Source organism: Bombus pyrosoma, linkage group LG12 (genome assembly GCF_014825855.1).
Source record: "Bombus pyrosoma isolate SC7728 linkage group LG12, ASM1482585v1, whole genome shotgun sequence".
Taxonomy (NCBI): Eukaryota; Metazoa; Arthropoda; class Insecta; order Hymenoptera; family Apidae; genus Bombus; species Bombus pyrosoma.
The window spans coordinates 12192854-12218840 of NC_057781.1; the positions used below are offsets into that span (position 1 = coordinate 12192854).

General features: G+C 35.2%; 1 protein-coding gene across 1 annotated transcript in view; it reads left to right on the forward strand.

Annotated features, from left to right (window-relative positions):
* LOC122573367 (lachesin-like) overlaps positions 1-25987 on the forward strand; it is a 259680-nt gene continuing 233693 nt past the window's right edge. The window contains exon 1 of the mRNA XM_043739616.1: positions 1-176. Coding sequence (XP_043595551.1) covers positions 83-176 — 94 coding nt within the window. The 5' untranslated portion in view covers positions 1-82. The remainder of the gene's footprint in view (positions 177-25987) is intronic.

The window sequence follows — 25987 nt, forward strand, 5'->3', positions numbered from 1 at the left end:
GAGAACCCCACGAACTCGGAACTTCAGTCTGGACGCGACGAGCGTTACGTTCGTTGCGCGTGTTTCGCGTTAAAGTGAAATCATGTGCGAGAAACGTGGTATGTGCACGAGTAGACGACAGGTGCCTCTTCTAGTAGTGACTACTTTGTTAGTTGGCGTGCGCCCGGAAATAGTCGGTGAGTATAAAAAACGATTCGCATGCCAATCCGTTTTTCTTTGCCCGCGACGCGACGGCACCGCCGATCATCGTGCACGCGTCCTCCATCCTTGCGCTCTTCCTAGTGTGTCGGTCAGTGTCGATAAAAGTTAACCCTTAGTACTCCGGCACTATCACCGGTTTCACGGCATCCTTCACGCGCCGATTGTCCTCTCATCTTCCTTTCGTTCGTAACAACGAATATCTTGGCCTACCTCCTTAGTTGAAACGTCCTATCTGTCGTTTCGAGATCTACCATCTTGGCATATCTATCCTAGTTTTACTGCACTAGCAGCCCAATTTTATTCTATCGTACTTAACGATTATACTAACTGAAAGGTAGAAAATATAGCCAACATATTTTCAAAAATATAACCGTCTTTCTTTTGGAATCAAAATTTTTCATTTCGAAAAGCTATATTACCGCTCGAGTGTTACTCTTTTCAGAGTTATTGAAGTGGATCATGCGGAAAAAAGCCTTGAGGTGCAAAGGGTTAAACTTACTTCGCTGTCGTTACTTTGCACGACAGATCTTTTCTCTACGAATCTTATCGTGAACGGTACACACCGACTAAAATAGGAGAGAAATGTGCATATTGTTTCGTCGTTCGGATCGGCGGAAGGTTGTTGACGTGACGCTTTCGACAAGTTTCGAAATTCTCTAGGAAACTGCCGACTATGAAGCAAGCATATCGTCTTTGTTCTTTTTCTTACAATACATACTGACGGAATCGTGAATCGGAAACTTTAATTCTGCTTAATTATGTTCGTGCATCGTTTAATGCCGAAGGTTCGGACGTTGATCTGAACGAAGGCTTAAACGCGACGTGACCAATACCGAAAACGATTAATTGCGCTTAAAATTGTATATCTCATCGTATATAGACTGTTATACCACGACGTTGAACTGTTGAGGTAGAAACAGTTGCGCCTTTTTGTTTTGCTTCGAAAGTTCATTTATAGACATTGTACGTGAAAATGTAAAAGACCTTCATTCTATGACTGTGACCTATTGCGTTTACGATTTTGCGGTGTCATTTCGAGTGTTTATTTTGATGAGACAAACGTGGTCGAAGAACGCACGGAAGAAACTAATTCTTATTCTTCGATACGACGTAACATTGAAAATAACGGCAAGTTGTTAAATCCAAGGATATAAAGTTACCAAGTTTCGTAAAAAATCCTACGACAACTAACATTGTTCGAATGCGGAAGAACGTGACAAACAAAACGAGCATTTAATTTCCAAAGCGAATAAAAAGTCAGGATTTTAGTAGTATGGGATCGATCGACTGCGTATTGAATTTTTAAATTGTTTCTCCGTAGGAAACGATAAACGTGATATCTCTTTCTCTGTGATATTCGTATGTTTAAACAAAAGAGCGCAATATCGTTCGATTAAATATTCTTAATTCGTAAAATATTTGTCGAAATTTACGATTTTTATGCAAACTTGCTTTGTTACATTTCTTTGCTGGCAACTTCATTTTCTCCGCACGTAGATTGCGTCTAATCAACGTTTAATGGATTAATATCGTTTATAGTTTCTCGAGGCCATCGTTTGAAACAGAATAAACATTATCCGGAAATCCGAGAGGGGAACAGAAATTGCTTGGCAAATAGCTGGGATAAGAGCGAGGCAAAAAATCCTTTCATAAATTCGTTTTCCGTGTCTCTTTTTCCGAGTGTCAAAATTATACTCCAATTTTTTGCTCGATATAAAGAGAGAGAGAGAGTCCGTTTCAATCTTGATGGTGCCACGTATTTCTCAATTATCTACAAAATTGAATCTTAATCTGGTCCATGCAATCGAAGCGCACAATCTTGCTTACCTACGTAACGTCCATTCACAATAACATTGATACGAATCTTGATACGAAAATTTAACTGACCTGACATTTCAATAGCAATATGCAGTTATTTATATTTAACGGAAATTTACTTTCCTCCAACTGAAATATTTCATTCGCGTTTCGATCAACGGTATGATTTTAGAGAATTTCACAGAAATACAAATACCATTTTTTCATTTTCACCACATTTTTCAAGACATTCGAATACGAAGTAACGAAGTACATAGAATCTAAACTTAAAAGCGGAAAATTTCTTGCGCCTAATATATACCTAATAGATTAACGATGGAAAACGATTCTATTTCTAACGAAAGTATTTTAAAGGGAAAATCGCTTTGCGATTGAGAGAGAAATTCTTCCTTTATCAATGTCATTATTTTACAAACATGAAGGAGAGAGAAGTACACACCGTAAAGAGAACGTGGACACGCACAAAATTGGTTGTAACAGAGGTATAAAGCGATAGGAAGGATTGCTTTTTATTTAACATCGTCGACGATTTACTTTCTTGTTGACGCGGCTACGGGACTCGTATAAATCGTAAGTTCAATTCGCACTCGTTTGAAATTTTATTCGCTTTATGACGTCCATCGTGGCGTAGCCCAATCCATTGTACGAAGTTTGACAGATGCGTTACGCGGTATATAGTAAAGTTGCGATTTCGCAAATATTGCCGTGTCACGTAGCTACTCCGTTTGGTTCCGCCGGATAAAATGCGAAAACACGTGGAGGCATAATGTCGAAATATTGAGCAGGTCAATTTGTACGCGTCGCGCTCCCGCAATGGCGCCGTTACCCCGCGAAATTTGTAAAAATTATCGTGATGAAAGCTCGCTTGTCATCGTTATTCGATAGTTTGCGTACAGCTTTCTTGTTTCTTACTTTTTTACATTTTTCTTCCTTGTTTCCCCTGTCTTTCGATAGAATATTTTGCTTAAACGTACACGCTCGCTCGTTTCTTAGTCCGCTAAGAAAGGAATGAAATATAGGAAAAAAAAAACAATTATTCGAACAAAAATCGTTTAGTTCGGGGTCGATAGAGGAAAATATGTCACTAAAATTGGATTTTTTTTGTCCAAATTCGCACTTTTCCCAGAGTTTTATTTTATCTTTATTTTTATAAATAAAATTTTATTTTTCTAGCGAGTTCAATGCGCTGGATTTTCAATAGGAACCGAAGCATTGATCGATTGTTTATGAAATATCGCGAATAATCGAGTTAAATACGAAACGAAATTTTATAGAAAATTTGTTGACAATAATCTCTTCTTTTTTTCTGTGTATTATTTTTACTTCGATCAGCTTCCATAGGTAATGTCGTGTTTACCTGTCTGACTTACCTGTATAATTTCATTAAATTGAACCTCGATTCATGCTCTTCTTGCTTCCTGTATCTTTGAGATAGTATTTCAAGTTCTTTAATATCTTCTTTTTTCCCCACGGTACGCTGAATATATTCGTATTATTCGTTTTACGCTTCAAGTTACTTGTCGTTGGTTTAAACAATTTTTTTTTTTTTTTTAATTTTCTCTTAACGATACCAATCTTGAAAGTGAAGAGCTTAAATCCGCGAAGAAGCTAACAAAGATTCGAAAGTTTCGGTAGAAGAAAATTCATGCCAGAGAACTTGCGGCATAACTTGTTACGATTTTGATGGAACATAGTAGGTACATCCTCGTCCATAAATTACCGTGCATTTAGTTAGCAGACGTAGAATAATGGTAAATTAATTTTACACTTGCAAAATCAAGTTGATACTTGTTAACTGTTTACATTGCGAGGAAAATTCAATTATTCTACGGAATTTGTAAAACCTCGTTATTACCTCGACGAATACTTTGTTTATTTATTTAACGACTGTCCAGTGCGTTATTTTTATGAAAAGCTTCTACGAAGAATCGTCAAATTTATTTCGATATCAAAGTTATTTTCATCACTCTGGTCGTTCTAACGTTAAACACGATGTTGAATGTTAAAAAATAAACATTTCTTTTGCAAATATTTTTATTCCTATATTTCTCGTTCAGCGGCAAGATGTGAATGAAAATTAACACGACAAAAGATCAATTCGCGTCGCCAAAATTAGGACGTTTTAATTAGCAAAATCTCACCCCCTTTCATCAGGTACTTTAGTTTTTCATTTGCACGCGTTCGCTTTCTTATTATTTATTGTGGCGTAGTAGCGACTGTGTGTTTACAGCAACGTGACGTTTAACTTGGCGAGTACTAAAGCCAAATTAATTAGAATTAAGAAGGAAAGTTTCATTCGAAGCGCGTGGCACGGTTATGAACGATCGCTCTGCAACTCTCGTTAATTTTTTCCCTTCCATTTTCCTTCTTTCTTTTATGACAATTTATAGTGCAACGTTCGCTTCCGTGTTCCTTTCCTCTTATCCGTCGTGTTAATTCTATCGACCTTGAAACGCGAAATGGAAGCAAATTAAGCATCGCATCGTCAAATATCGCGTTACAAATTGAATCTAGTAACGCTAAAACTATCAAAATGACGGTTTTCATTTGTTTGTTCAAGTTTCCAGTTCTTGTTCGCATAGTTATTTAAAACGTACAACTCTTTTTGCCAATACCGATGGACATTTTTATCGAGACGAAAACGAGGAGCGCAGTAGAATAATGGTCCAAGCACATTTTTTTCGAAATTAAGATAGATACGGGATGAATACAAAAATTTACGATATTTCTATTTAGACAATTTGTATTATTTTCCAAATCTTTATGAATACGTATAGCAGCGTGTCTTAATATTTCGAAGTATACAGATTTTTCTATCAAAATTCATCTTTATCCTCCGGTGCTTTCGCTAACTAAGCATATCTTCACTCGTGTCATTTTCTCTTTGTGTATCCTTCATACGTGTTATGTTGATTCAGATTTATATGGACGTACAATATATTTAGGTATACGTTACAAGTTGGTAGTTGTAGCATGGGACTCGAAAACGCGATCCCAGTTTTTTAATTTCGCATGAAACTTAGAAATCGGTAATCGTTGCATCGTTACATCGTAGACAAATCGGTGTGATTCGGTGTCATCGATATAATCACGGGTAAGATACAATATCACAGCGACAAGCGAGCAAAAGCGAGGAGAACGACATTTTCAAAATATATTCGTAGCCGCAAGGCATGTCATTTTCACTTTACGTAACATCACGAAGGTATCACCGTTTATGATTGGAACTTTTGTTTTAATTGATCGCTTATGGTCCTATCAATCGCTACAGCAGGTTATCAACGATTCTCTCGAAATTGTAGATCGAGTTTCGACTTTTACAGTTTTTCGCTCCGAGTTGAAAAATATAAAACGTTAAACTGCGATAAATAAATTATTTGCTGTTAACAGAACGACATGGCGATAATATCGAATAGTACGCTGATTGATAAAATTTAAAAGACGATTAAAATATATGTACATGTAACTCGTATACATCGTTGTGTATAAGTTTAAAGTTATACTACGTTATAGAGGCACGACGGGTATTATAGTAATTGTTAAATAGGTGATCTCGTTAAAGAAAAAGTAAAGACGAAGAGGAGAAGAGACAGACCGATAATAAATCTTTACGATTTTCTGTTAACGGATTGCGGTAGCGCAGATTTGTTTCGTACGATTGAAAATTACTCGATGTCGACAAAATCGAAGCGAAGTCGGAAAACCAATTTGTTTGTTCAGGATCAGTGTTTGACCGGACACATTTATTACACAAAGGAAACTCTTTATAATTATCGGCTGGTTTAATTACTCGACCTATGGTGAAACGTCGATGATTACGCGTTATGGAATAGAATTTCGTCGAAAGTGTTATAGAATTTCCTTAGAAATATTCTTAAGCAACTTTACATTCTATATTTTTGAAAATCTAAATTTCAATCGATGTCGATTAGTCTCTTTTATTTACCGATTTCATTGAAGTAGCAGAAAGGAAGGAGTTTGTGCTTTAAAATATAATTCAGTTATACGTAGAATACGAATATAATGATACGATTTGAAAGTTTCTTTATCGTTTTCGATCATTCGATAGATGGCTGTTACTCGATCGTTGGAAAGGATATTTACGGCGTATAGTAGCTGTGATAGCTGTGTTTGATAAATTTTATAATCGCACTTTGAAGAATTTACCGTTTAAAGATGAAAAGTATATTTTTACGTATAAGATTATCAGTTAAATTAAACTTTTCGATATTTAGCGACCTGTACATACATATCATCAATTTTATCAACGAACACTTAAGAATCAATATTTTCTTGAAGAATTGGATTGGAAACTAATTAGGTCGAGATACTAAAATTTACATAGAATACGAATCTCTAATAAGAAGCAGAATCTGCTATTGGAAATCGAGAGGTGGAGGTTTTCAAAACATTTGAAAATATGCTATTTCAAAAGACCGTTATAAGACATATTTAGGAACGCATCATTAAATATTTTTTACCACTAGAGTTTCTATCTTCGATCTTACCGCTGGAAGAATTTGTTAAATCGTTAAGTCGAACTCTAAGGAATTAACGAACATAATAGTTATGAAAGCAGCTTTTTAAAGTATTTGTCGTTCACTCTTTGACTCATTGAACAATTTTATGCAGTTATACGTTTTCGAGCAATGCAGTATTCCGCTTTCGTCGAATATTTGTTTCATCGATATAGCGTGAAATAATCTCGAACGAAAAGGAACAGCACCGATTAGACTTGCAACGCAAGAGTATTTGCGAGCAAAGAAAAATATTTCGTTATAACGGAATAGAATTACACACTATTATAGATTTATTTAACGCAGATTTGCTCAACTATGCTCACTTTTCATATTCTTCGACTGTTGTCTCTATACTTTTCAATCATTTTATTCTCGTAACTACCATTCGTTCAGTCACTTTCAATCGCCACGTTCATGCAAATCAGATATATTCGTATTCGTATAATAATATTTTTCGATACGATTCGTTTGCTAGATACGATAATTTAAAACTCGATCGAACAAGATGCAAGATAATTACTAACGTTAATGAAAAAATTCTGTAAAAATTATTAGACAAAACGGAAGCCATGAATTTCAGGTCCACTTTTTCACGTTGTATCGGTTGATGGTTCAACTGTTCCCAGTTTATTCGGATCCGTGTAATAACATTTAAAATGACTGTAAAATGAGAATTGTCAGTTTCATCTCTTACGTATTTTTTAACGACAATGATGTACAAAACGTCACAGCTGTATGAAATGTGCTGTTGCAGTAATCGTCGTTTTGAAACAATTAATCATATACTAATTTTAATCGAAGGGAAAGGGAGTAAAGGGTTCGATAAAATGTCGTTCTTTGATTAAAAATATCCAATGATTGGCAAAATAGAACAAATTCAGGCTCTACGGTTCTTTTTTTTTTTAAAAAAGTGGTTATCTAATACTCAAAACGACGCAGGAAAAATTGTTAACGACTGATTTCATCAACGATGAAACGACTGATTCTCTCGAGATATTTATCGGTAAATTTGTGCCGTTGCAATTACTAAAATATGATGCAGGATATAAACACATGCCTTTATAGAAAGCAGTACTTCGTTTTGTTAATTTAAAAATTAAAAAAAACGAATTGTCGTAGTCTTAGCTTTTCCATTGTCCTTCCTACGATGAGGCATAAAAGCTTGATCATTTTGCATCAATGTTTCGTAACTTCCGTGACTGGGGCACGTAGGAAAATTTCAGCCCGGGAACATCTTGCCCGTTACGTTCAAATTTATTACTCATTTGGGTATCGTTCTGACAAGTTAAAGCAAATAAAACGCAACGAATTGGGAAAATGGGAAATGGAAGAGTGTCGCTAGATGATAAACGTCGCCTTAATAAATTCTCTTTACCGACAAAATTGATTTAAACTATCAATTATAGGGAAATACGGCGCGAAATTGTAGATCAATTAGGTTAGAATAGGAAATCCTATGAAATATTGACGATGAGAGCCGGTTCAATTTGCCAAGTATATAAATATTCTATGCAGGATTTTCACTCGAAAATTTGGATTGCGCTATAAATATTCAATATTCGTTTATACTTGTGTAATATACGAGGTAATATAGCATAATATGCGTACTAGATAGGTGGGAAGTATTATCTAATATTAATATTTATGCATATGATGCGTATTATGCAAATAATTCTATGAATGCGGCTTATTACGATATTATGAAACGCAGTGTATCACAATGTACGGAAAACATTACGCGTAGAAAGTACATATCTAAATTTGTCAAAGTTCTTCTCAGAGGGAGTGAAATGAAAATTTAGTTAAAAATAATAAAGTAGGTAATGTAATTAGAAGCAGAATATATTCGATATTTCTCAAACTACAGTATTTCTGGCGTTTCAAATTTTTCTGCTCTTTAAGCGATACCAAGTATTCTACCATAAGATGCTTAATACCTTCAGAATTTAGCGTGTAAATAATTAACGCTATCTCGGATTAACTTCCTTTAACTTTGCTTTATTGTGGCTTAATCTTGATTACACGCTTGGTAGAGGCGTGAAAAGCAATAAAAAGACTTTTAGCAACATAGTTAAGCCAAGATTTAAATCAATACCGATTTGGACGACTAATTACCTGCTTATGAAAAAGATTGAACGAATTGCTATTTTTACTAAGAAAGACGACATTTGTGAAATGCTTATGTACATTTGATACGGCATAAAAGTACTTTTCACTTCGAATTTTCTTTAACATTCGCGATTTTTTCCAAAGCTCTATTTATACTCGTAGTTTGGGAACTCTGCATAATTAGTACGCATAATAGAGTTATGATACGAAGCCTACCGCGAAAAGCCGCTTGGACTTCAAAGGAACATCCAACGTACAAAAGTGATGATACACGTCATTTGTATAAACGCCAGCTAGTTCCACGTAATTTCGTTTACAACTTTCGCGGGGTCTTTGTGTTTCAACAGCTTCAATTATAAAGTAATCTTGTATAATTAATTACATTGTCGAATATTTCAAACTCTTTATTTCCCATTTTTGATTGCGTCGGTCATTTAAAAATATTTTTACAATATTCTCCAAACTATTTCGCTATTATTCTCGGCTTTGAACGTTACGTTTATAAACATAAAATTTAAAACAATAATTCTTTTGTAACTATATATTCATTCACGGATTATTTCAATGTGCAATACCTTTCTGCTTACAGGTATGTAACAGATTCCTGATATACACGTAAGAAGGATTTTTAAGTACTATTAGTACGAAATGCCTTGTTTCAATTACAAATAGAAAGTTCAGCCACGATGTAAGTACATATTTCGGTCATTTTATTTCACGGTATTGACTTTTTTTTCTATAAAATGCCAGCAATTGAACCGTATACGAAGTCTCGAAATAAAACACGTTTTTAAGGAAGCGATCCTCGCGAAAACAGGAAAATAAGTTCGACAAAGAAATTTATGAAATTATCTACGCGTGCAACGAGTAACTGCGTTGAATGCACGGCTTTTTCAAATAGAATAAAAAGCTTCAAATTTTCTAATTTTTCATATGTATATGTAAGCGCGATAACTTTTAAAATACTTTAGCGTAATAACAAATACTCCAAATATAGAAAGAAGCAATAACCACGAATAGCAATGAAATGTTCATGCTATAAAAATGACAAAACGCGGTCTATCTATTTTCTTATGCCGATGTTCTGCAGCTTATTAGTACAAATAAAAGTATTGGGAAACATCACGGGATAAATGCTATAATTTTGATGTGTCAACAAGTACAGATTATGCTATCAAATGATAATATTAGATATCTTAAAGTTAACTAAATAGAGAATAATGGAAATTCGAAGGAATTGCCACTCGACTGTGGATTCTTATGCGTTTTTTTTTTTACACAAAAATACATAAAGCGCATTTAACTCGTAATAACGTTTAATGGGTGAAACGGATCTCTGTTTAGCTTCCATTTCTTTAAATTCAGTTCACAAAGATACGAATTTGGATAAATATTCGCAGTCTAATCGTTATTAACTTATTAGCGTCAGTTTTACCAGTCGGAATGAACTCTACGTTCTATAGGTATAAAAATCGGTGGTGACAACCCCTTAGCTATTTAGAAGTGCTCTCTTTGCCGAATTAAAGTAGTGAATGGGATAGGTCAAGGAGCAAGGGTTGCAGTTAATAACGCTATCTCGATGACGGTATAATTTCATTGAAGGTCAATAGACAGATGGTCGGTCCGCAAGTATCATCGAGATCCTTTGCCCATAAAATTGATCAAATTCTGAGATACGGTGTACCGGCAAACGCTTTGAATCCAATAAAGAGGATTAAGTGTACTGAGCTGTAAACACGGTGTGATTGAATTCTAGGGGTGACGAGGAAACGCTCTCTCTCTCTCTCTCTCCTTCTCTTTGCCATCTCGTATCCATTTTTTTCTTCTTGCTTTCGTTCTCTTCCCTCTTTCGTTTCAACTCGCTTGTCTTTAACCCTCGATGCTACTCTCTATCTCTATCTTTATCTCCCTCTCTCTCTCTCTCTCTCTCTCCTTTCCTCGATTTTCTTGCCCGGTGTCTGTTTCCTTAGATTTCATGGCGAGGAACAGTGCAAGGACGTGACGCCGCTGCGTCGACGTTCCTTAACTTTCATTACAACAGAGAATGTCGTGACATTAACCTCTTTTGAAATCGAGTACCATCTGTATATGGGCCGGACGTCTCGGAAAACTTGCGCGTATGCTTTATTTCGAATACCGATACGTTGGAGTCCTTTGAAATGAGAAATTTTTTATAGATTTATAGGCCCTTTTCGGACAAATAATTTTATCAGTTTACGCGAAAAGTTCTGTCGCTTCTTAAGGCCCCTTCCTTCGTAATTTATAGTTTTCGTTCATAAATAGACTACGGATTTTTATGGAAATTCATATTTTTGCGAATACATTTGAAAAAGTAAGAACTCGATAGAAAATTCTTTCACCTATCAAATGTCGTAGAAAGCTACTTTTTACAAATAAAAATACTTTAAATACTTTGCTTAAAGTTTTTAAATTTCAACCAACTGCATTTTTATTTATTATGTGTACATATACGTATAGCTCGTTATTACAGGGGTTCTTCTCGAAACACTCCGTTTTTCCTAATTTACGTAGAAGAAGAAACACGCACGTTGTACCTTTACGATACGTTAGTTTATTTATACGATGGTATCGTTATAAGTAACAAATTTATGTTTTATATTTTATGGAAAGAGGACAAATTTTCAAGGACTTTTAACGACTCCTTCGTTTAAAAACATAGTCGTCGATTAAATGAAAGAACCGAAACCTTCGGTTCAATTTATCGCTTTATCTGACGAGACCTTTTCCCCAAATGTTCTTCAATTGTCATTTACTTTTAATGCACGATAACAGATTCGTAAGGATCTATATAGCATCAGATGTTTCGTAAATATCATTTTACGAACAACGCAAATCTTTTATCCTTAAAATTTTGCAACTGGCGATTCAGTGATACGTATAGTATAGTATAGACACACAGGCATTTATGATAATTTGAATTATATATATTGGTTTCGTCTGTATACAAGTTTACATACAAATTATTTATATTTACCTAATTATCAATTGTGAAATTATTTCACGAAATTATCGTTCTGTTGTATTTAGATTGTAAATACACAGACGTATATATATATATATATCTATCTCGATGTGATTATATTAAATGTTATTTGTCGCTTCCTCGTATTTTTCTGATTATCAACAAAGGAGTTTATGGCAGTAATATTTCACCGTGATTTGTTCGTTTGCTCGAAATTTACGATTATAAATATTTTACAGAATACTATTATCGGTGGATCGATATTAAAAATACAATTCAGCACGGTACATGTGCTCAAAATTACCATACGTTAATTACGCGTGTCTTTGTACGAACGTACTCGCTTGGTGAAAATATTGAATCTGCTGCGTACAAGTGTTACGTGTTGCAAATTCATCTTGCTTACGCGAGCAGAGCAAATACATAAATAAAAAATCGGCGCTCTTCTCCAGGATCACAGGGAAAAGCAAATTGAACGTAGAGAGAATATTCTATCGGACAAATTATATTATTTTCGTGAAAAATACGTATTATACGTATTTACGAAAATGTATCGGATTAATATGTATATTCGTATTGCGATTACTTTCCATACTCGTATCGCGACACGCTAAGGATGAAGTTTCAAAGTTGCCACTTCTTGCAAATACGGACAAATTCAACGAATCGCTGAACGATACATTTTCGTTTAAAAACGTTTGACGTAAAACATTTTGATAATAATTTGTTTGTAAAATATTACTTTTCTGCTATTCTCGAATTCTCTCATTAAGCTGTCTTCGTTAGTTCCGAATGTCCCTGTTTAATTGGAACGACGGTTGAACGATCAAAGTAAAAATTAATATATCGCACAATCATTTATTCCAATAAAATATTAAGGCATTTTTCCAGAATAGACCTTTGTTTCTTTCTTGTTCAGCGCGCGATCGATATCGTTACAATGCTGTCTGTTTTATTTCGTTTTCAAAAGCGAATTCTAGTCGTGGTTCGTTAGTTCAGCGCTTAAACACTAACTAAACAAACTCGACTCTACAACGACCGACAACTTGGCGAAAATCATTTGGCTACCTGTCGCTGTACGTTACATATAAACGTTTTACTGCGAGTTCGCTTCCTGTTTCATTCCTTATTGACTGTTCAACATCTTTAAGGGAATGCTTTGTTAAGGTCGGGCTAATTACGGTCTTCTATTTTCTAGTCGTATTCGTTCGCGAGAAACACGTTAATGAATACGTAAGTGACAAGACAAGTGACGTACTGAAAAGTATTTTTAAAATGCTCGAAGATAATAACGCGTTCCTACTCAACTATATCTTTGTTTCTGTTTGTTTCTGTTCGTTGTATTTTTGAGCCTTTCGAGATGAAACGAACACGATGAAGTTACACAAGTCAAAAACATGCGTTCTTTTTCTTTTTTTAATTGCGATGAACCGTCTCGTTAAACATAGTAACGCGTTACTTCGTTAACGAAATTCGTCTGTAAGGAGAATAATACTCGTAAAACGGGATAAACTGTTGTATTTTTTCTTCTATTTTTAGTTTATAACCCTAAGGAACCATAAAGAATTTCCTCCCAGTCATAACTCGAAAAACACGTTTGTGTCACGTTTCTAACAAAGGTGCGGTACGTGGCCAATATTGCTCGAGATATTAATTCTTTTGGGAGAGATTTTACCTTCGTAAAACTTAATTAAATAATTACAATAAAAACTTTCATTTCAAATTTTTCAACGCACCATACTATTTGGTTCGGCGTCTGTGAACAAGATCGTCTCGCTCGTAGTAACGACGTAATATACGTATAAAACGAATGGTCGTAGAAGAATTCTGTCATTAAATTCGAAAAACATTAAATTCGATGGTATTGTTTTGTTTATGACGTCGAGGAAAAACGATTTAAAGAAAGTTAGCTGAGCTTGTAAAATCGTTTATCAAGATTTCCTTTCCACGATGACATCGACATTCTTTGCACGATTTCCCACGATTTCCACGAAGCTCCCAATCGATGGCAAACTGCAGTAATAGTTTCCAGTACAAGAGAAGTGCTCTGTGCCCTTAAACTTACCCCCATCCATGCCTATCATCGGCTATTACGAGAATTCTGTTAGCTGGAAAGTTTCGAAGTGGTAATTCCCAAATGTGCAATTATTCGTCACATTGACTATCAACCCGTGTTTCGTGCTCCTTCGGATTCGTTTGAATTTGTGCATTTTGTATGAATTATATCGCGTCAAACTTACCTAGTCTCTCGTTATCGAAGAAGAATTTTTGCTTGCTAACAAAGTTTGGACAAGAAGTCTTAAACGTTATAAAAACCTTCGTCGCTGGAATACTTGATACGATGTCCACTGATTCACCAGATATCCGTTTCTTCGTTTCATTTCTACCCTATTCGATATCTTTCGAACATCTACTTCTTTATTTTCTCTATCGACATTTACTCTTTGATTTTCGCCTATCCAAAAAAACTTGGTCAAAGTGGTAACAGTCTTTTAGGTATCAACTCGTGCCGCCAATAGTCATCGGAAGAAAAGGATGGAAATCTTGCGATCGAACGATATTTCGCTGTTGTCGTAACTTCTCGCAGTAATCTTATAATTCCTATCGTCGATTATAAATGTTTCTTAATCAACGTTGATAATTTCACTGTTCGTTACATATCACGTTCAGGTTCTTAAGCTATTAGCATGTTCTATGGTACATCTACCCGGCAGACTATCATCGGCTGATGTATTCAACGCCAGTTTTCTTGGGCATAAACGTATTTCGCTGTCGCAGAGGTGCAAATCATAACTAATACGACACTTACTTGTACGTGAATTATGCACTTGTACTCAGTGGCCTGACTGTAATTTCGCGAGGATAATACGAGCTATGGCCCAGTAAGATTTGAATATCCGCAAGTTCGCAGTAACCAGCAGTGATATCGATCCTAGGTTAAGGGACCGCTGTGCACGCGATCGAATTCTGTAACGCGATTCGCTGTCAAACCTGGTCTCTCCTATCAATTTGTGCCCGGTATAATTCATTCAGATTGTAAATTAACATGAAAGTCAAACATATTGCGAAGTCATATTAGATGACGATGACTCGGGATTTTCGGCAGTTTTCTACAGAAATTCCATTATTTCGCATTTACCGTCAAAGTGTATTTTATGATATTTACAACGTACAATTAATCATAATGATTAATTGTTTCCCATGTGATGCGATTTTCAGTGCATATTCACTGCATATTCAGTGCATATTCAGTGCATATTCAGTGCATATTCAGTGCATATTCAGTAATACGGATAATACGTTTGATTCTAAATTTCATTTAAATTGAATACGATAATGAAAAGGGAAAGTTAACGACACGAACGGTAGTACAACTTATTAAAGCTACCTCGTATAAAATACCCTACGTATAATTTCTATAAAGAAGCTCTGCTTTGTATTATCGGTCGAGAGAGAATTAAGGCACATTTGTCAGAAACGGTTTTTCATCCGTGGTGTATAATTTGAGGCAAAATGGCTGCCTGATACGATAGAATTTCATCGCTTTATCGGTTATCTTAGCGAACAAATGCCGTTTCGAGGTTTCTTATTTCGCGTTGCTGATTTGTTGTATAACTCGATACCAACAATTTTTCTTTCCAAATATAGAACATCGCATGATACACCTACGACCTTATAATAGCCTGCTTTTCAAGTATTTCTAAGCTTTCACTCTGTCCGACCGAATCTCTGTAAGACCCGAACAGCTTGCATCGTGCATCGCATTTTTAGTAAATACTAACGTTAACAACAATGTTAATCAATACTTTTATGAATTTGTTCATATTTAAGTAGTACGCGATGCAACGATACGCGAATAAGCATGAAATTTGAGAATTATAGATCGATCGTCTTTATCGTACGAAATTACTTTTCATTTATCTATCGATTACCTTTGGTAAAAGTCATTCGCGTATTAAATATTAATCTACTTTTTACCAGTTGCTACATCCATGTTGCTTCTTTTCCGCGTTTTCCATCGTGTACAGCGTTTTTTACCCGTTCTCTGTATAACTTTTACGGCAAGATGAGTAACCTGAAGATCAGTGCTTGGTGACTTTGTGTAACAGAGACCCGGTCGCTTCGTTTATCTTTTCCCTTAAAATCTGGACAAAAGCGAAAGAAATATCGCGTACTTCGCTTTGCTCAAGCAGGCGTCTAAGATTTACTCGTCTTATGTTTCTCGCAACAGTAACATTCTTTTGATCGATTCGTTTCTATATTATACGACGAGAACTATTTTGGTAAACGTTTCTCGAGAAAATGAATATCACAAAAAGAAACTGAAAGTATCACGCGGTAAAACATTCGTTTTACTAAATTCTATTCGTTGCAAATTAACGCGTTAAACGCACGAGAGAATAAATTTTGAAAACAGTTATCTTTAACGCGAAAAATGCAATTTTAGATTATGACGATGCATCTAATTCGGGAAATATTAATTACGTATTATGCGTAGAGTTCGATACTTTGACCGTAGTCAGTATGGCAGTTAGCGTCCAGATAAAACTTGTTGCAGAAGGCAAGAACGATGCGACGTTACTTCTGAAATTTCAGACGATTTTAATAGGTAGAAAATAACACCACACATCTGCCTACTGTCTACCATACGACAGCCGCTTTATGTTCTTACGTTGCGACGTTCTCGTGATCGCTTAATTCACTACATCTGACCGAAAGAATATTGTTTTCTTCGAACCAACATTTCTTCCAAATTAAAAGAATACCGTTCATTTTTATCTGGTAAAACGAATCTTTCTTTATTTGATGCCTAACGCGATAAAATACTTGTAACTTTGTTAAGTTTTAACTATTTTGCTAATCCTAATAATTTCTGCAGCAAAGCACAGAGAAAAAAAATATATTATAATATAACGTAGTTAGGGAGAATTCGTACTCTTGACGTTTAAACCGTGAAAAGTATCAAAAGTATAATTTTATATTTAATTTTATACAGGGTGCCGTCGTATAGCGGATAGCGAGCCTCAGGAAGCGAATCTTCTTCGTAAAAATGTATCGAATGTGCGGTGTAATTTTTGTTTAACGAGCATTATTTATAAAGTACTTTTTGTAAGTATTGTTTATAAATCTGCCGAACAATTATAATTACGAGAAAGTAAAGTTTGAAAATAGGAAAACTCGGAAACGCGAGATTTTATAACGTTTTGGAGCTAATCTTTCTCATATTTTTCCTTCTAATTTCTTTTCTCTGTCTCGCGATTAAATTTTATAATACATCCCTGTCATCGAGTCCCATTCTTTGTATTCTCTTCATCGATCTGGACTGTCGTATTCTTTTTCCAATCTCACTTTGTATACGATTACGTCGTATAAAAAGATCATCTTTATCTAATATATTTTACGATTATTACGACCTAATGTCCAATTGGTATCATGGATTTTGTAGCAATCGTAATATTTAATAATACGACTTTTTGAAAATTACCGACAAGTATAGGTGAAAAGCTAATAATTAATTAGTCGTAATTTAATTAAAGTCTTGTTTAATCAAGGAGTACATACTGCTTAAGATAGAACGCGGAATACGATATAACTAATAAAGGAACCATACCGCTGGTTCGATGCGATAGCGACAGAACTCGAAAAAGGTAAACTTTAGAGGGGAGATGTTTTGATATTTACAAAGAAATCTTGGCGAGTCGTTTCAACGATATTACGAGGCAGTACAACGAAAGGAGTACGACCTACCACTGCTTGTAGCGTCACGAAACAACCGAAGACGAGGCAGTCTGTTGTGAGACTAAGGTCAGGTTGATAACGTTATAAGTACTAATTTTGCTCCCTGACGCAAAACTGATGGGATTGTAAATATACCGTTTTACACGATTGATAAAAGCGAAAACATAATGCGTAGAGTTTCTCTATTCGATAGAAACAAATTTCACATTTTTTGAATAGTGTCGCTATCAAAGCAAAGCGAATCAACGATTTGCGAATCTAGAGAATCGCAGGAATAAACGAATATTTAAATAGCAGGGAAACGCGGCGAATAAACGACGAAATATAAATTAAAAGGAATAAGTTTGGACACAGTGGTCAAAGTATCAGTGAAATTCCGGCAACAGGTTTGCTTTTATTCGAAACATTTGGCTTTTGCCAAACGTCGAATCGGTAGATACGCATTTTTGAGTAAAAATATTTCTGGAATGAAATTCTTTACGTTCTTCTTTTTCCGCATTGTTTCCACGTTTATGCTTTTTTCTCTTTTTGTTGACGATGGAGAATATTTGAAATATTTAACTCGGCTCGTTCGAACGATTCCACGTCCACTTGGAACGATCCAACTTCATTTTCATTTGGAAGAATTAAAACGATACGAAATCCGAACGAGATACAACGGTGAATTAAAACCTGCGTACATTGCGCGATGCGTTATAATTAATGACGTTTGGAAACAGCCTCGGGATTCATTATTGTTGATTCTTCGCAGCCAGTGATTCGGCTTCTGACAGAGTAATGCAAAGTAGACGAGAAAACCGAATTAATCATTCGTATCGGCGCTTCGGGGCGTTTCTGTTTATCGCATCGTTTTTTTTCCACCTGATCGAGTTAATTATATCACGATCGGAAGCGGGACCGGTCCCGATCCATGTCCATACTCTTTATTTGTTCGTGGCTGCTCGTTAGAATTTTCGTCGTATTTGTAAGCTGAATATCGTTATCGTTAACGCGAACCGCCTTCCGCGCCGCTTGCTTCGTTTGCAGCTTATTTGTTAAAAGTATAAACGCCCTACGAATATTTATAAATGCGAATCGATATACAAAGATGACAGGAAAGTATATTCAACGATAAGTACGATTTCGCCGATTTTAACGTCGCTTTGTCACCGGAAAGGAGGATTTTCGATACAAAATAGCAGAAAATGAGCGAGTGTTAACAGCTAACTCTAGTATGAAACTTTAATTCGTTATATTTCTTTAAAAAAACATTCCGAAAATGTTTGGGCGTAGCTCGAGTCTCCGTGTCTGTCAAATTATCCTTTACATATACACGTACATAGACATACGATTTATATCGAACTATTATCGTTTGTAAAACACAAGTAATTAATAATTCTAACCAGCTTTCAGAAGACACGATCGTTGGAACAGGAATGTCCAACGTAAAAAAGTTTGATTACGTGAAAATAACGCGAGAAAGCGCGTCACTCATTGTCGGATAACGCGGTTATCTATACTATTTTCCGAAGATGAATATTTCCGATAATGACACGTACGGTAAAGAGAAAATAGAACAAACAACGTGTAATTCATCGGCGATGGTAAGCAGAAGCACGTCGAGTGATTTCAGCGTGTGCTCGTTCGGTGAACGGGAGAATAATTCATAGATGAAACGCGGATCCTTGTGCGGCTGGTATAAAATATGTGCCGCTGGTATTGAAGCCACAACTTGGCGGGTTTATATGCACGTCGTAGGGTATACATAACTCTATGTGGCTTGATCGAAAAAGAAAGAGGACTGTGAAGAGAGAGGAAAAAGCAGCGAGCGAAAGATACGAAGAAAGACATAAAATTTTATTCTCGTACAAACGTGGATAAACTGACAACGGACGACGGACAGTTTCCTAGATCATGAGACGACGACTGTATCGAGCGTAAGCTTTCCTCTCGTGATCATCCGAATATAGCATCGATGTGTTTCTCTCGAGTGAATACGCAGGGTTACGAAGAGTTATGGTGAATTTTAAATGGTTCTCTTGTCGAGATTATTAACGACTCGGTACGACGACACGAGTATTTCTTTTATTACCTGCGATTTTTCCGATGATTTCCGAAATGTCGCCTGGACGCGATATTAACAAGAATAGAACAAGCGTAGAAAATACAAAGAAAAAGTAGAACGTACTGAATTAACATTTGCATCTTCGAACAAAAACATGTTCAGAATTTATTTTACACGAAATAACACTTTCTTCCTTGTACTTTATTTTTACCTCGTAATTTTCTTTAATCTAGATGCATAATTAATTAACTGTGTTATTTATTGTTATCATTATTATTATAAAAGAATACACGCGTCTTTATGATAGAGTTTACCATATCATTTCCTATAATTAATTTTCATTTATATTCTGTAACGCAATTCATTTTGGAGCGATTACAGTATAATTAACATAAACGATCTGAACGCGCATATTTTCTCGTGCATTGTTCTAGATAAACTTATCGTTCGAACTATACAATTTTATTGTAGACGAGATACGACAAACGTTATCAAAAGATGAGATAAGATGAGATACACGCATAAAAGCAATAAATACGATATCCGACGATGCCTTGATTAAAGTAATTCGAAACTCGCATGATCGCTGTTGGGATAAAACAAAGTAATCACCTAACTCGTCAAAGATCGTATTTTTTAACGACTTTCCAAAGGAACTTAAGACACGGGTTTGCAAACTTTAAACGATGTAGCGTTGTAAGAAATTGTAGAACTGAAAAAAAGTATCTTAGGTGAAAAACGCACGCAGGATAAAGTGATATTCTATGCGCGATAAAACAAGATGAGCATAAATTTGTCGGTGAATTTGCACGAGGAGGCTGAGTCCAGGCAGGCGGTAGGACTTAGCGATAAATTTTTATGAACTTTCTAGAAAGGTATTGATTTACTTCCTCGTCCAGTTCGTTTTATAATTGAACGAGAAAGAAGGAATGTGAGACTATTCGAAAGAAAAGAAACCGTTTCATTTCAATGTAAATTATTGCAATTCAAGCTTTATTTGCTTATCGTTAATTGAGTCGTTATTCGTTAGATTTTTAAATTACTTTACTTATCGTTCGTCATATTCTCGCAACCACGTCAATCCGCTAACTTACTTGCACTCGTGTCCCTCCTTAACCACTCTCTTCAGAGAGAAGATAATTTTTAGAAATTTTCTAAAAATAGATAGCCAGTTTTTATGTTTAGGTTTAGGTTTATTTGTTTATAAGTTAGGTTTAAAAATTATTTCTTACGGCTTTGCTCTAGTTGCTTACCTACCTTCCGAGAAATTGCTCGAGGTGACCAGATCCGATGCAAGCGCAAATGCATCGCATCGTAGATCGTCGAAGCTGTTCCAACAGCTTACGTGGATTTGTCGGCAACTTTGGTCAACTTTTCGTCAAAAGGAAGAAAGAGAGAAATGAGATATCTAATGGTGTGTAATTGGAAAATATATATATATTCAGTGGGACAAGAAATGCTATTTACCTAATGCTATGTTACCTATATGCTATTTAAATGCTATTTATTGAACGATATTATAAAGACAATCAGTTTTGTATGCGTGCATAGAATTAATAAAACTCTGTCATCTCTTTTGTAATCGAACGGTTGAGTTGCGATCCGAGGTTCCTTCGAAGCTTTAGATCTTCGTGATGAGTAGAGTACGATGTATTTTAATCTGACACTGAATTTCAAAGTGAAGCTCAATCTCGCGGTAATGTTTTTTAACACGTCTGTGTCGATTCGAAGGTGTAAGATCACCTGTCAAGACCGTAACAAATAATATAATATAAAGGCTCGTCGAAAGGTTTAAACGATCGGAGAATATTTAAAAATGTTATCGAGTTTCGTTGCGGATAATAACAATTGTAATTTCTTAAATTTTTATTATCCAGATGTTGCGGTCGGAAGCAAGTTTTCGAAGCATTTTCACGCTGGTCTTCGTTTATTCTCAAGGCTAAGAATTTGTTTAAAAAGTCACAGGAAATAACAAACGATCCACGTTATACGAAAGTTTGTCAAATATCATTGAAAACGAGGTATCAGTAGTTTGGAATTGAAATTCAGAAAATCACTTTTCGGTGACAATCCAGAATCTCTGAAAGTGCAAACTTTTACGGCTATTGTTTCACTTTTCGCTTCTAAACTTACGTACATTCTGCTTAGCAACTTTGATAACGGTGAATAAGAACGAAGAGGGTAGACGGGCTAAAATGATCTTGCTCTACATGTATCGCGGTACTCGTTATAATCTTACCAAGTAAAATTTACTCGTCGTTAAAAATTTTACAAGTATCTATGATGAAAAGTGTACAGACTCGATATAGAGGAGTAGAATGGATTACGAATTCAAGTAAATTTTACCTTCGAATAAGTTGAAAGAACTTTTATCGGTGAATTTTTCCCTCCGGCTGTTTGCAGTGCAGTGAAACATTACGCGAATATCATTAATCAACATATACGTGATCTTAAAGACGTTTAAAGTATCAAAAACTCTTACAATTTTCAAGTATATTTATATATGTATATTTATATCTAAAAAACGAAATAAATAAAACGAAAGGAAACACAGTACGCAAGATCCGTGTTTATCTACAAAAATGGCACATGCACGCAAATAGTAGTGCGACGGACGTTCGATGGTATACGGATTTTTCTATTAAACTTTGTTCAATCTTATCCAGAGTCTCTGCGAACTGAACATTTTCTCGTTTGTACCCTGAACTCTTCATTTGCCTTTTTACGCACAAGAGAGAAATAATTTTCACCCTTTATCTTTCTATTCGGTAGTATTTTATTGGATACCGTCAGAGAATTGAAAACATCATCGTCGATTGAAAATACACGAAACGTACAACCTGTACAAGTTAGTTAAAAAAGCGGTATTCGTCGTATAAAATATGTACGTGACATTTACATGCGTGCATTCCCCTTCGCAAGTATTAGAATATCTACAGCTTCCTAGTTTAGATCCTGTATAAAAAATTTAAATTCGCGTTATATAATCGTTAATAGTAATAATAATAATTTTATTATATCATCTTGATCAGATCGCTGCTATAACGTCGAATACGACTTGCTTATGGTCTAACGTTCCAATCGAGGTAATAATTATATAAATATAAAGTTTTAATAATTTCGTAATAATATTTCAAGTTATTTGGAGATGTAATACTCGCGAAGGGGCATGTATATATCATTATTATTCGTCAAACATACAGACACAGGTGTTGTCTAACGTAAACAACAATCGGTTTTACGTTTTAAAACGAGAAATCTCGCTACCTATGATGATTCGATGTTAACGAATGCAGCTCGATAGCAACCGTTTCACCTCCCATTAACGAACTTTTGCAGTTTCTGCTTTTAAGCCATTCCGATAGCGAAGGAGGCACAGCGAGGTAGAAGTTATAGGGGTGAACTAAGGGAGGTAATCGTGCCAAACCGCATCTGCTAATACAACCAGTGCATCGACTAAGCGATTCCGCTAATCTATACTGTCCGCTCTGATAACATGTAGAAGGTAAAGCAATCACGTACCCTCAACCTAGTAACTCTGCCTCTCTGATCATTTTCCTCGGAGCGATAATTTTTCGAGATTTAAAAGATTATCGACTTGGAGGGACTTGCAAACATCCTAAGGATTATTTTATAGAGATTATGTTAGGTTACCGTTATCTGACGTCATCGTTTTCCCGTCATTTCCTTTCCGCCTTGTTACATGTTTATTATTTTAAAAAGTGCTAAGTCGCAACGGATGTAAAATCATGTTTCGCGAATTATGTTTCTTTTTTAAACTACGAACGATTGATCGCGAAACTATTACAGCTTTTAACGGTTTCTTTTGTATATTTCTTTTTCTTTTTTTTTTTTTTTCTTCAATATTCTTCGTTAGATACGTAACGATTGCGTAGAAAAGAAGTACGAAGGCTCTGATAGATCGATTAAAAAAGCGATAATGCTTGATAGCTGATTAAAATTGTCGATTCAATGACCTTTGATATACGAGATTCTATATCATTTCGCCATTGAATGAGAAAAATCAACTTTCGTTTGTTCGCTAATGAACTTCAATTTTTCGTTAATTCGTAGCGCGTTTCATTCAATTATTCGTTCATCTCTACTCCTGCAAGATAATAAAGTTGAAGAATAGATCGAAAAAGCATCGAAAAACTTGATAAAGGTAATAGATACTTATTTCAAGGAAATGAATTCGATTGAGGGTAAAAATGATTTATATAAAACTAGAAATCAATAATGTCTTTTTTATTTTACCTTTCCAAACGTTAACGATACTAAGAAGCTCGAAATATACATACATGAAACTGTATATGTTACAACGTGTATGTGTACTGTAAAAAGCAGTCGGTAGAGAGACTTTATTAAAAATGAAAGAGAAAAGAAAAATGTTTAATCCAATAATTACGATTATTAGTATGAATAGCCTTTTCCTTTGGTCCTTTGAGCGAAAGTAGGTCGCCTTTGATTACTTCGCTTCAAAGTTTATACCGGCTACACGTCGCTGCGACAATAAACAAGAACAGTTAATGAAGAAGCTGTTTTGAAAATTCGTACAGCGATCGCTCGCGCCAGTATACGATGGTATAAATACTTAAGTTGAAGCTGATGGAACTGGATGTTACTTAGGCAACGACGGGGAACGAAGGCTCGAGAGGGTGAGGAAACCTCATCTTGTGAATCCTTCATATCTCGTGATAAATATAATTTTGTATCATTTATCGTGGGTCGCAAAGCCCGGGTGAAAGTGGCTTGATTATGTTTGCTTTGCAACCAAAATGAGATGCACCTTTCAAAGGGCGAACGCTCCTTCTAGTTTTATTGCTGTCTTTCTTTGCCAGTCTTATTTAAACGATATACTTGCAAATCAGAGATTGCAGCTCATCTATCTGTGCAGTTTCGTTTGACTATGGCGAAAACTTGCGAAACACAGAACACCTTCGATGGAATAATTTCCCTCTTCCCTTTTCCTCTGTCATTAGAAAACTCTAGATACATTAATATAGTAGAATCTCGGTTATTCGAATTAATCGAAGATATAGATACTAGATAATAGAACGGTTACTTTCCTGATGTTCGTCTTCGTGTATAAATTTCAAAAAAAAAAAAAAAAAACACAAATATCAATAACAAATACGAATAATGCAATTAAAGATTTATAGGTCCCAAATCTTTATAGCCGCCAAATCGCACAACCTTTTTAACAGATTTAATTCGATAATGTTATATTGCTTTTGCGCCTTGTTATATTCATGTCTCGATTGTTCGTTATTCGAAGCACACGTAACATTATTACGACGGTGAATCGCTGACGATTCATCACCTTGAAATCATTCTATCACGTCGCGCCGGCTTTATTAAAAGCATCATCGAATCCTATATTGCATATCCTGTGTGCAATGCAGAAAAAATGTCTTCTACGTCTGTCGTAATATAATCTCGCACTTCGTCCTATATAGTATCCGCAAAGTAGTTCGCTAGTTCACTTTTTTCGTAGTACCATATATTTAACAGCCAGCCAACTATATGCCGCCATATAACAGCAATCGTTTTAATTGCTTGTAAAGTTGTATCACCTTCCCGCCAGTAGTCTCGTTGATCGTTAACAGAAATTGTTGGAGAGCAGCGAAGTTTTTACATGCGAAACGTGTTCGGATAATGGAACGTTTGGATAACAGAACGTTCGGATCATAGAGAAATCGGACAATCGGTTCTACCGTATCTCTCTCAATAGCGACATACACGTAGGCATTTTTACTTTTATTTTTATTTTTTCTTACTTCGTTAATTTGTATTCGCGCAGAAGCCCTATTTAGTAATTAGTTTTCTATATCTCTTGCTCTCTTTGTTCTGCGATTTATTCTGAACATTTATTTATTCGACTTCTATAAAAATAACGTTTAACGTCAAACGGTAGATTAAAGTAAACGTTATATTATATTAAACGCACGGGGTGAAAGATATTAAAGCGTGAAAAATAAGAAACGAGAGAAAAGTTTTGAAAAGAATAAAACACAAAGTATAATAATAAATATTCGCGTAGAAATAAATTATTCGAGTTAAAAAAAATTCAATAACAATAAATTACTTGCGTTGTCGAAGAAGAGCAAACGTATCGTGCAAATATAAAGGAAAGAGATTTTTTAATCAATCGTTTCATTCGTTTCGATATACTTGCAAAAAGAATCGTAGATCTATCGTATCATTTATCATTTACAATTCCAAATAGTGATCACGGGAGAAAAACATCTGAAGCCATACTTTTCGATTTCGATGTGAAAGCAATTTTGGAATTCAATTCTGTATTATTAAAAATTATTTCAGATTAAATATTTATTTTCGCCATTCTTCTGGATATTTCAAAAGTTAACATTTGTAATTAGTTGTTTAATTAAAATTTCGTGTATCGACGATACAAGTTGTTCCTGTTTCAACCAAAGTACTAATGTACTTTCTCTAATGTACTGACAGAAATATCAGAAAATCAAGAACTATGGATTTATCGTGTTGACCTCGCATACTCTTCATACGAAATAGTAAATAAAATAGTAACTATTTTCCGATTATCAAAGT